Source organism: Ascaphus truei, chromosome 7 (genome assembly GCF_040206685.1).
Source record: "Ascaphus truei isolate aAscTru1 chromosome 7, aAscTru1.hap1, whole genome shotgun sequence".
Classification (NCBI taxonomy): domain Eukaryota; kingdom Metazoa; phylum Chordata; class Amphibia; order Anura; family Ascaphidae; genus Ascaphus; species Ascaphus truei.
Window position 1 is genome coordinate 83918247 of NC_134489.1, and position 13079 is coordinate 83931325.

A 13079-nucleotide genomic window follows, 5' to 3' on the forward strand; every position below is an offset into this window, starting at 1 on the left:
CAGATCATTTATAAATAACCGACCTGCAGTCATATAGGCCCATGGCGAGCAACCTCCTCATCCTCTCTCCCCTAGTCCTCTCACCCCCTCATCCTCCCCTCATCCTCTCATCCCCCTCCCTTCATCTCTCATCCCCCCTCCCTTCATCCTCTCTCATCCCCCCTCCCTTTATCCTCTCTCATCCCACCTCACTTCATCCTCTCTCACCCCCCCCTTCCCTTCATCCTCTCTTACCCCCCCTTCATCCTCTCTCACCCCCCCCCCCCTCCCTTCATCCTATCACCCCCACAGGACAGCCAGAGAAGACACAAACACATGCACAACAGTACAAGTACAAATAAATGCGCACACACACACACACCAGGACAAAACAGAACAAAGAGACACAGGACACAGCCTCCCTTCTCTCTGCTACATGCTTATCCTCCGCTCTTTGGCCCCACGCCCAGGATCCTGCCACCACCCCCTGATTGGCTGCTGCTGTGTAATGCAGCCAGTCAGGATGGAGGAAACTGCCCAGCCCCCTAGCAGTAGCAGCACTACTCAGGGGAAATCCTGCTGTTGGTACTAAGTCTGGAGACATAATACTGGCACACACATAAATGTGTCCGTTCCCCCTGCACATATACATTTCCGGTATTATCTCTCATTTTTTACCAAGCAGAGTAACCAAATACCGGGCTGTCCGGTTCAATACCGGACACCTGGCAACCCTATTCAGCACAGGTGGCCCAATAAGTGGCTCAGTCGACTTAGCCACTTTTTGAACCACGTCTGTTGAAGCAGGGATATCTTGAGAACCTGACCTGTTGGTAGCTCCTGAGGACTGGAGTTGGCTTCCCCTGGTTTAAACAATATAGTGAAACGTACTTTTGTTGGGGAAAACAAAAAGCATTTATTGTTCAGTAAAATTCCTGTCTTATTTTTTATAAGATCGCTGCTCCTAGCACTGTATAACATTTTCTCCATTGGATTGTCCGCTTTTGTATGCCCGAGTATTCAGAACCTTATTGTCCTCCAGAAAAGAAGATTATTATTTTTTGCCTGCTAGATTACTGCATTGAAAATTAATAGATGCTCTTATTTTATGTAAGACTTTTTTTTGTGGTTTTGTAGGCTTACATGTAACATTCACAAGGAATGTCAAGTTGTTCCTGTTTTTATACGGTGATAATGAGAGAATTAAGGAGATACATGAGTAAAGTATCGTAATCTGTGACAAAATCAATGTAAATTAGACATATGTCAGACCTTAATCAAATCAAAATGACCATATAAATCATGCTCGCAATTAGGATTAATATAAAATGCTAAGGACAAATGTACGATCTCAACAGCAAAAAGCTCTATCATAGTGACAGAATAATTAAGGAGTGGTGTACTGTTGAAATAATACCACACCTAAAAAGATTATGGATATCTCCATGGTAATGTTGCACATGACTAATGTAATTGATTACACCAAACCCTGTTGAGCAGCACAATAATACGGACAAGATGTAATTAGGGGGCAGTGGCAGCGCACCAAATATATTATTACATCTGTAACTTTATAGTCCTATGTTATTAGAAGGTGCTTTCTTCTGACGTTTCCAGGTAGTGAAGACAAAGTCAAACTGGTTTCTTGGAATCCTTTATGCACCACACACTAATATCCTACACATGTTTGATATTGTTTGCAACATGGTTTTAGGTTCACCTTTCCAAAATGGTCACCCGGTCAGAATAAAGCTACGACATGGTGGCCCTGCGTACATGAGACACCTCCAATTGTAACAAAACGTTCACTTACGTTGACCTTGGTGACAATTTTCGCATTGCCAAATTTAGAAGACCTTTATGAAAGAATTAGAAAAATACTCTTCTACATCCCAATGAATCTTTTTTTCGTGAAATATATTTAAATAAACAAAAAGCACCATTCGTTCATGATCTAGTCATAAATCTCACAAAATGTTGTTGTATCAAAAAGCAGTGATAATATTAATAGCAATGGAAAAAAAATCATATTTTTGGAACGCTGTTTTTTTTTTTTTTACATAATACAAATGTGAAATAATATTGATTTGGTGTGTTGTACTCAAAATTAAATAATTGTTTTTTCTTCTTGCAGTACATGCCGGCCACAACAGCTATGCAAGGAGCTTATATACCCCAGTACACACACGTTCAGACAGCAGCTGTTTCGGTGGAGGTTGGTATTGTTATTTATATGAATAGAATACAGCTACATAGGAAAGTTTTATATGCACGTCTGACGGTCTTGAATACCAAAATGAGATTGTTCCTCTCCAGAGAGGCAGTCAGCCACTACTGTTGGCAATAAACGTTAAGTAAGAAAGGTATATAGTTTAATTATTTATCTTTAAGTGCAGAAAATCGACATTTTGATTCAAGAAAGACTTCTCAATTAGAAAAAGGTCTCCGGAGAAAAGTTCTTGTTTTGCTGAAACATTTGAGTAATACCACAAAATGGTTATTACTGTTGTCCCCAGCAAATGTAGTCTAAGCAGTAAGCATATGCAGAGTATTTCTTTGAAAGATCGAAGTACTTTTCAATTCAACAAACCAGGATGGATGCACTTAAGTAGACTTTATTGTTGGGTATTGTTCTCAGTAATCCAATAAAACATGAATACGGTCTCATCTTCACTCATCACTGTCTGCAGGAACCCAGTCCTCAACAGCCAGGGACAGTAGAGACATCTAGTGACCACTCTCCATATACTTATCAACAAAACAAGTAACTCTAAGGTAAGCGGGGGGAAACCTTATAAGAATACTTAATGCCACGGAAAGACGGATAAATGAATTTCACCATGTCCTTCAGAGAAATAAAAACACAAAAAGCAACCAACATTGTTGAATGTTACCTTGCAATATTATTAAACATTTAGTACAAAAATAAATTAACATTTTTGATGAGTTCAAGTAAGTCATACACATATCAGTTTATACACATGTAAGAGCAAGAGGATACCACAGTCCTGCACTTAGACTGTTCAGTATGGTGAGATGCTGTTAACACATAGTTGGTGACGTGCTAAATTCCATCCAAGTGAATGTAAAGCATTGGGGCTTTAACCCTCAATCATCTCTGATGCCATGAGAAATGACCCGGCCACTGCTCAGACAGAATTATACTTGGTGACTTATTTTGGTCCTTTTTATAATATTATATTAATCCTGGTTATATTTCCGTCTATACCCTTTCTCACAAACTATGGAGGGGATACCACAATTAATATGAAATAAAATGAATGCAGGTAACTATATTCATATACTGTCATATAAAAAGGACAAAAAACATAGAGCTACATAATAAATTATTGGGTGGGAATACTCTGCATATTAGCTTTTCTTTTTCATATACATCCTCCCTTTCTTCTGCAACGTTTCAACTCCACATTTACCCCATCTAAGCTCATCTAAATAAAAACCTTCCTATATATTGAAGTGGATTTTTCTGGAAAAAAATGTAACCCTTCTAGAAGACACAATGTTCAATTACATGGCATCTAGGAGGATTTAGGAAATATATATAATATACAAAAAAAAAATCTACTGCCTTTGTTCATAAAAACCCCATGAAGATTTTATCTAAAATGCAGGGCAGTTACATTTGTGCTAAAAATGCCCCCTCAATATATTTGTTATAGGCCCCTTCAGTCTGGAAGGGTTGTAACAGCAATGACCTATTTTATATATACTGTTGTTACTGGCATTAAGATGCTAATATGTTGAAGACAGGCCATGTAAGTTCAAACTGTGTTTGAATGCAGAGAGCATTGTTTGGATGCCTCTTGCGTGAACACTTAAGTCCATTTTACAGAAGCTTTTGTTACAATAGCAACAGCCTGTACATAGCTACGCCAAATCTGCAGGCATCAGCTAGCTTCTCAGAATAGACATTTCTCTGGATAATGTTTGAGTGAGTCCTGTGTAGGTCTCTTGCTGTTGGACTTGAAAAATGCACATTCCCAAAGTCTCCCAGCTTTGTAGCAGTTGATGATAGCTTGATCTGTGTGCTTGGCAGAGTTTATTGAATCTATGCAATGGAATTGTCAGCATTTAAGTGCTACTTTTACAGTAAAGTTACTACCATATTTTTTTGCTTACAACAGGTTCCAACATGGCGATATTCTTGGTTACATTTTTCTATTTTCTAACCCCAAATGATTTAGGCTTTACAAATTTAATGGTGCATTCATTTTCTATGTGGTAAAACTGCCATTACCATGTAAATTATTATATTTAAATGTAAATATTGAAATCATTATATGTTATCTTACATTTAGTATATTCCATTTAATATATAAAAATGTCCCTTTTTATTTACAATATTAACCTATAAATGATAATGATTGTAGATTATGCTTTGTAAACTCCTTTTGAGTAGGACCCTCCTCTCCTACTGTGCTAGCGCATATTAATGTCAATATTTTATTGTTATGGTCTTCTGACCTCACGCGCTGCTCTGCAGAATATGTTCGCACAGTTTAAATAAATAAATAATATGGTCGTTTTAATTCAATACATTGTAGCAATATCAATTATGAAAACAACATATCTCTAATATTTGACTTCTCACAATCATAAATCATAAACACCCACATGTTCTCATCAATAGCCCTTTTGCTAATAATGATCTCACAATGTAAGAGGGTGTCGTACAGAAGGATTTTGTACAGCTATTAAGAATGTATAAGCTGGGGCCTCTTTATTGTGAACATTTTACAATGTTTATACATTTAGGTGGAGGAAAGAGATGGTCAAGTGGCAGTTACGTGGGGGGAAACTCTAAGAAGGCATTCTTTGCATTTGTCCTTAGAAGTGAATGCTCTTTCAACCTATTTAATTTTATTTCCAAGATCCCTGCAGAAAGATCTACTTTTGCCAACTTGAATTTACCGTATGTAAAATCTCCATCTACACTGCCACCTAGTGTTGGCACATACATTTTTATCATTGGACTATTACTTAAGCTTGTTCACCAGTCACTCCCACCACCTAAGCATGTAATTAAAATACAGATTAAGTTACATTGCTTTGGATTAAATGCTATTTTGTATTAGGTCTGCCTACGTCTCGATTATTTATAGAGATTACAGCATTGACAAATATGCTAAAATAATTTAGGTCATTTTACATTGTGGAGCTGAGGTTTTCCGTGACCTGAAAGTGCTCGTGTGTGCGTGTGTGTGTGCGTGCGCGCGTGTGTGCGTACGCGCGCGTGCAGCTTCTTTAACGTCTGGTTATTACAAGACTAACACACGTACCTTTTTGTTCTTGATTCCTCACAGATGCGGCCACGGCCTTGCTTGGGGACACAAAAAGGGTGGAGAGGCTGAAACAATCATGGATTTTTCTGATCAATTGTGCTTTATGAATTGACAGTTTTGCACAGGTTCTTGGGGGAAAAAAAACGTTATTTATAATGAAATCAACTCAAACTATTTTTGCTATGAGTTCTATGAGGTGCATAAAAAAAAAATCCTTCAATTCATCTAGTGGCTGTTCCCCTGAACAGGTTTATTTTATTAAGAATTTTTTTTATCAAGTACTAGAACACACACAAAAAAAAAAAGACAGTCTTCAAGTTTTTTTTTATTTCTGACTATGCACAGATGAACCATTTGGATGATTTCATGTGCATGACAGAATATTGTGTTCATTTTCCTTTTCTTTTTATTTTGTATGTTTTTTTGTTTTTTTTAACATTTGAATTTTTATTTCTGGAGTTTAACCATTTTGACGACAGAGGGGCCTCCGATGCCTTGTTCTGCAATACTTCACCGGCCCCCTCTCCCCCTGCCATCGAAATAGTTACAATAGTAAGGCGCCCTTGGCGGGGTGTCTCTGTGCTTGCAGTGTGAGTGTTGCTGTAGTGCAGTGTCGCAGTTCGTGCCCATTTTTCTCACCCCTTTCCATCATTCTTTCTGGTAGCGTGAAGTGTCTTATCCTTTTCCAATGAATTCCAATTTGCCTTAAACTTTTCAATGCTGTAGGTTTTTTTTTTCTCCCCCCTCTCCGAGTAATTAGTACTACGTAACAATGTAGAATGCTTTGACCAAGTAAGCTGGTTGTTTATGCCGTGTAAAACAGCAGCATAGGGCTTTTAAAAAGGTAGTCAATAAAATTGCTGAAAAGCTGGCTTTTTTTTAATGTGTAGTAGGTGTTTTTAATGATTTTTGTTTTTCACATAATCTGTATGATAGTGAAATGCGGTGGGTGGGAGCAGGGAAAATGTTTTGTGTGAAACACATTTTCCGATGGGCGGGGGATGTTTTAATAGGATCAGTTGTTTGTAAGGCCTTATGCCAACAATTTTCTCTGCTAGTCTAAGTGATGTTAGGACATTTGCTGTAAGATGCAATGTAAAATCTTTATTGCCTTTTTGTTTTTGTTTTTTGTTTTTCCAGACTAACTTGATGTTTTAGTGTAAGTAGAACAGGTGTGGCCAACGCCAGTCCTCATGGGCCACCAACAGGTCAGGCTTTCGGGATATCCTTGCTTCAGCACAGGTGGCTCCATCGGTGTTTCAGTCGAAGACTGACCTACTGATTGAGCCACCTGTGCTGAAGACTGTGTGTCGAAGACTGAGCCACTGATTTAGCCACCTGTGCTGAAGCAGGGATATCCTGAAAGCCTGACCGGTTGGTGGCCCTTGAGGACTGGCTTTGGCCACCCCTGATGTAGAATATAGGAATTGGGGTAGGGGGGGGGGGGGGTTTATCAGCGAATGTTTTTTTTTTCTTCTTTGTCTTTTCTTTATACGATTAATAATGAGTGCTTTAGATAGCTGATTGTGCTCAAAACCATAGCAAACAGAAAACTGCTGTTACAGCAATATGGCAAAAAGCTAAAGGACTTTAAAAAAAAAAAAATAAGCTGAGATGGAAATGGAAATGTCAACAAATTGGGTACTAGCTCTCTACATTGGGTAAAAATAATACAAAAAAAAAAAAGACTTGGCACTTTTAAAGGTAACTTTACCAAAGAACAAAGAGCCAGTAACCAATAATCCGGATTACTCTTGGCATTGCATTTTTCTGTACTCTTTATTTTTTGCCGGACCCGTTTGCGGTTAGGACAATGTGCCTTTTTTTGTACATTTGCATATTTGTTTTTTTTTTTTTTGGTTTTATAGTTTTAATTGATGTATGGACACAAAAAAAAAATTAAAAGCATGAAGGAAGACTTGGATCCAAGCAGTGCCACACTTCACATCGTCACTACAAGTATTAATTGTAAAGAATAAAAACACGTTTTTTTTTTTTTGTTTTTTTGTTTGTTTTTGAAACTATGAAATTCCTGATTGGGCAAATACACCATTTTTAGTTTCTTCTGCTTTTTAAAAAAAAAAAAATTAATTTAATTTTTTTTATTAACATGAGATCAATCACTGCTCATATCACGGCTCTTTTTCTTCTAATCGCATATGTAAAAGAAAAATTATGTTGTCTTCCAAAACTGTACTCGCCTGGTCAGCAGTGTGTATGATCAGTTATCTACCTCAAAGTTTTATTTCCTTTTTGTAACGGGACAGGTTGCAGGCCCTTCCTGTTTCCACAGACCAAATCTTCCTAGCTGGCGCTAGGGCTTAAGCAGTTTTATTATTATTTTTGGAGGTTTTTTTTTTGTTCAAGTCTTTCTAGTTCTGAAACGGCGTGCGTGTATTTGAGCATAGCTGGCAGTGACATTTCATAGTTTCAAAAGTAATTGCTGCTCTGAGTTTAGATTCTAGTAAAATACATACTCGTGAGAACTGTATTTTTTTTTTCTTGTTTTTTTTTTTTTTTTTTTTTTAATATTTTTTTTATATATTTTTTTTTTTTCAGAGGAAGAAAAAAGTTGTGGTATCATTGGTTCTATGCTCCCTGGGATATAATTGCTTTATTTAAAGAGCTTTGCTGCTAGAAGGGAGTGTTATTCATTGCAGATCTACTGTATGTATTGCAGTTCCCTTCAGCAACAAAGAGTTAAAAGTTCAGACTCTTTGCAGACAGCACTTCCCCTGATCGATGGATTTCCAATTACTAAGCTTTTACTACAATTACTCTCTATCATATTGTTTTTAGTAGGTAATGTAACTGTATAGCTCAGTAAGGGGATGGAAATCACTGCTGCAAATGTCTGAACTCCGTGCCATACATTGTGTCTGGGTTAGATTTGGTTAAAACATAACCTCTGTACATAAAAAAAAAAAATTTAATCAGTTACTTAACCATCACATAGTAGACAGCCATTAAATTATAAAATAAAAATTAATTTATGAAGAAAGACCTTTTGTACAGATTGAAAAAAAAAAAAAGAAAAAAAGAGAAAAAAAGATTTTCATAGAGATATCTATATGATCAAGAGAGTTAATTTTTTATTTTTGTTTTACTAGTGCCACAAACTTGCCAGTGGTAACTTATTTGTCCGGTTCAAGAAAACTCTGTAGTTATGTTTCCTAGGACTTGTTGTTAAACGCCAAAAGACATTTTTGAAATGTAAATTTGATTAGAGTGTTAGCTTTTTTTCTGTTTTTGTTTCTTTTGAAAACTTTTGAATAAAAAAGATCAGAATGAAAATGACTTGTGTTATTTCTCCACCGCCTTTAATTGACTAACATAAGAAAACTGAAATATTAATTACCAGAATTCTAATCCAGAATGTGTTCTAACGGGTAACATTTTGTGTTCAGTTACGTTGCTTTTATGTGGGAGAAGAAAAGCGTTCTGTTTTTCGTTTGAATTCCTCCCGTCTGACTTCTTCACTTCTAGGTTCACAATAAGATTACGATTACTGTATATCACTAATAGGGAAAGGCTACACAGGAAGCAGATAGTTTAACATAAAAGATCAAAGGTAAATTCACGAAAAATAGACAATTTTAAGGTCCTTTCAATTGTCCCAACAAAAGACAAGAAAACCCCAATGTTACATCCAATATGACTAATTATGTAGTACATTAATGTGTATTTTATCTATACAGGCGGTCCTCGGTTATCTGCCGGAATCCATCCATCAAACCGCCGACGGGTAGCTGACCGTCCGATTGCGGAATCAATGTTAATCAGCGTCAGATAACCCGTTCAACAGACAATGGAGCGTTTGATAGGGTGGACCACCTGTAATCTTCAGAAGTACAGTATGGGCCATTTACTTCAATCCTTTGACCAACACATTTTGCCTGCGACCACATGAAGTTAAACTCATTTCGGCAGGTGCTACAGGTTCCAATATTATATGGTCTTATGTATTTCTTCCACTGCACAGAGAGAACAGGAAACAAAACAACACTGCAGCCAGCAACATGGGGTGGGTGACATGTATGTATAGCCTAAAGCAGGGGAGCGCAAACTTCCTCGGGGCCCCCTCCCCCCCGCCTGCTTTCCCCCTGGGTCACGCCCTCACATTACCTTGAATATGGCGTCAAATAACGTCACACCGCGTTGCCATGGTGACGGCGTCAAATGCCGTCACGATCCCGTGGCGACATTTGACGCCCATCGCCATGTGAGACACGTGGACCAAAGCCTAAGTGAATTTACAGAGGCCTCCCACTGAATAGCGCAGGGCCTCTGTAACCGCCGCCCTGCCTAAAATCTGTTGCGCCCCATAGTTTGCACACCCTTGGCCTAAAGGGTTCAAATTTAAGAAGCACTATATGTGCTACAGTATGTATGAACTACTGAGGGTTCTGAGCTACTGAAGGTTCCGAGCTACTGAGGGTTTTGAGCTACTGAGGGTTCTGAGCTACTGAACGTTCCGAGCTACTGAGGGTTTTGAGCTACTGAGGGTTCTGAGCTACTGAAGGTTCCGAGCTACTGAGGGTTTTGAGCTACTGAGGGTTCTGAGCTACTGAAGGTTCCGAGCTACTGAGGGTTTTGAGCTACTGAGGGTTCTGAGCTACTGAAGGTTCCGAGCTACTGAGGGTTTTGAGCTACTGAGGGTTTTGAGCTACTGAAGGTTCCGAGCTTGCTAACACTCTGTATGCATTCCAATTGTCCCTAATGAAAAATACAAAATGATGGATACAAAAAAATGTGAGGGGAAATCCAGATTAGAAAAATGAGCTGTGGCGTTACTGAAAGGAGATGATAAAAAAATATGTATACTGGCGTTTGCTGAAAATTAACTTCTAGCTTTTCAGCCCAGCAGTCCAAAACAATAATAATAAGATAATTAAAAACACAGAAATGTATTTAAACAGAAAGGAATTTGAAAAGGATAAAGATATGAATTTACACTACAGATTACTGAAAAACGATCTGGCCTTGCATGGGCCAAAAATATTAACGCTGACTTGTGAGAATTTTCTAAAGGATCACATGTTGATCGATAGCGGCATTAATATTTGTTATTAAAAAATGGTATCGCAGCAATATGTTTTAGAATTCCCACCGTATTCACTAAAAATGATTTATTCATACACGTGTTATTTATACATTATTGGTGTATGCAAACTAGATAAATCTGGCTTTGTTCAAGTAATTTGCATAGGCGAAAAAATGTGCCTTCGTTCAATAAATGTGGCGATACAAATAAACGTTAATTTATAGAAATCGGTGCTAGCTGTGGAGGGGGTGGGAGATGTCACTTTTCTACCCCAAAATATTGGGATAGGATTTCTTACAAAAATCCGATAGCAGAAAAGGATCATTTAACCCCTTTGATGCTCAAGGTTAGCAATCAGTTGCAAAGGAATGTGTTCAGGCACCACAGGATTTAACATAAACACCCTACAAATAAAACACAAAAAGCACAACATCTCTGTGTAAATAGGAAGTCTTCACCATCACTAGCTCACCACTTTGGCAGGTTACTATATGTTCTAAAATGTTAATATTCTATATGTTATCAGCTGTTCTAGGTTGGTTAGTCTTAACGTGCATAGTGGCCCATTATGAGCATGTTAGGCCTAACGTAAGCCTGGGGAACGTGACAAATATTGCCCATGTATTTTGGCAGGAGTCTGATATCTTCAGGGTACTGGAGTTTAGTGAAGAGCATTTGAATAAGTAATTTGCCGTTAATTACTCATTTGCATGCTCTGCATTAAAAATAACGCTGATTTATCCCTACAGTAAAATACCCGTTATCCCTGCTTTACTGTTGGCAAGATGGCTTTAGTGACTAGGTTGATAATTAAAATTGGTGTTAAACACTGAGCGCCAATTTGCTAATTTATTGACCTTTAGTAAATCTAGGCCTATAGTTTTTTTTTGGGTCAGGTAATCATTAAGACTACCCTTAACACATTGCTTTTTGAAGCAAAGCCCTGTTATATAAACTGAACTTAAACTTCATGATATCTCCTTTTACACATGTAGTAAGTACCCTGTAGTATTATGCAACTTGGTATTAAATGTGGTAACTGAATGCTCTTAAATTTATCCCTAGAGGTGCAAGAGTGCGGCCTAGATTAATTGAACCCCAATAGAGTTAATAGCGCACTTGCGGTGGGGGGGAAATAGAGTAAAATATTGCACAAAAAACAAAGTGGTAATTTGGCCCTTGAGTTACAAAATGTAGTTCAAATTAAGTTCAAATCTTTCTTGAGGGGAATATAAGATTTCTGGGAAAACCTGGTGGCAGAAAATAGTTAAACAGGAAAAAAAAAAAAAAAAAAAAGATGAACGCACATACTGTACAAATTCTCCCAAACCCAACATGTCCCCATTCCTGGGCCTTTCCTGTTACTTCTCACGCTGCATTAAAGCCTCCACATAACTAATTATTTCTGCTACAGTACTTCGTTTTGGTTACCTATTGGGGCGTATGTATGACCGTCTTGCCCCACCGCACCATAGTTACCCCCACAACAGGAAAGTCAACTTCTAATTTAATCATTTTTTTACCGTGTCCTCTGGGCTAAATTTCTTCTGCTTCCCTCTTAAAAAAATAAAAATGTCATTAGAAGTTAGGACTTGCATGATATGACTTTAACTTGGCATGGTGGGCAATTTGACCATGACTAGAGCGTCTAAAAGGTTGATATATTAATATGTTCTGCAATGTTTAAGGAGCATTTCCTCCCAGGCACCCCACTTTATTTTTTAACCTGTATAGCAAGCTGGGGTTCTCTGGGAGCTGAATCACGGTAATTTCCGCTCCAGGATCCCCCCGCTCACCGGAGAAGTTGCTGCAGGAGTTCCTAGAGGTTTAGGATGACGTTGCGGCTTCCTTTTGTCCGCATGATGTGGGAGATTTAAATCTCCATTTTGTTACCCCGGGAGAGGATGCTACTGGTGGCGCCTTCGTATCTCGGGAAGAAGGGAGTCTCTGCAGCTGAAATAAACACGGTTCAGTTCCAGAGACCACTTGCTTAAAGGTGAAATCTAAGTGGGCAATAATTTAATTTTTTTACATAGGATTGAAGTATCTCGAAGCATGGGGTCCTCGGATATCACGTTAATGAGATTCAGCGTCGGGACCCCCTGCTTCCGGAGATTCTTGCCTCCGAAGGTGGCGTCGGTATCTCTGCAGTTTATAGCTGCCGTCACGTGGGATAATAAGAAGGCGCACCTGATCACATCACAGCTTCCTATTGGCCTGCGGAGCATGGGAACTTTGAAAGTGGTAATTACCGTTATCCATGCTAGCGAGCCGGAGTGTCTACCAGCACCCCCAACGGAGGAAAGTATCCCCGGAAGCAAGGGGATCCCGGGAACTGAAATTAATGGGGGTTAGCGCCGGATACCCCCTGCTTCAATCCTATGTTTTAAAATATCCGTTTGGGTTATTTTTTTATTATTATTTTTATTATTTTATTATTCTTTGTGTCAAATAAATGGGGAACAAAATTTACAAGCAGGAAGAACTGCTCTTTTAATATGATGTATTTATATCACCTATTCTAGGTTGAGTTGCCTTAACTTGCCATAATATACATTCTTCTGGTGAAGAAATGAAGAGCGAGAGTAAAACGTAAGTTGGACAGGAGTTAAAGATGGAGTTAAAGCAGCAGTCCCACCTACATACAAGATCCCTAAGCCTGTTCGACAGCCAAGTTTGAGCTAAGAAAATAGTCAGCACTTTATTCATGGACAGCTGTTTTGTGTATTGAATTCTTCAGTCTGACCTATAGG

General features: G+C 38.3%; 1 protein-coding gene across 11 annotated transcripts in view; it reads left to right on the top strand.

The window, feature by feature from the left end:
- The window catches only part of RBMS1 (RNA binding motif single stranded interacting protein 1), a 207456-nt gene extending 199108 nt beyond the window's left edge, over positions 1-8348 (top strand). For all 11 annotated transcript variants that reach the window (XM_075609259.1, XM_075609263.1, XM_075609260.1 and 8 more), the window contains exons 12-14: positions 2114-2194; positions 2670-2754; positions 5304-8348. In XM_075609259.1, the coding sequence (XP_075465374.1) occupies positions 2114-2194; positions 2670-2747 (159 nt within the window). In that variant the 3' untranslated portion in view covers positions 2748-2754; positions 5304-8348. The remainder of the gene's footprint in view (positions 1-2113; positions 2195-2669; positions 2755-5303) is intronic.
- Positions 8349-13079: the final 4731 nt, after the last annotated feature.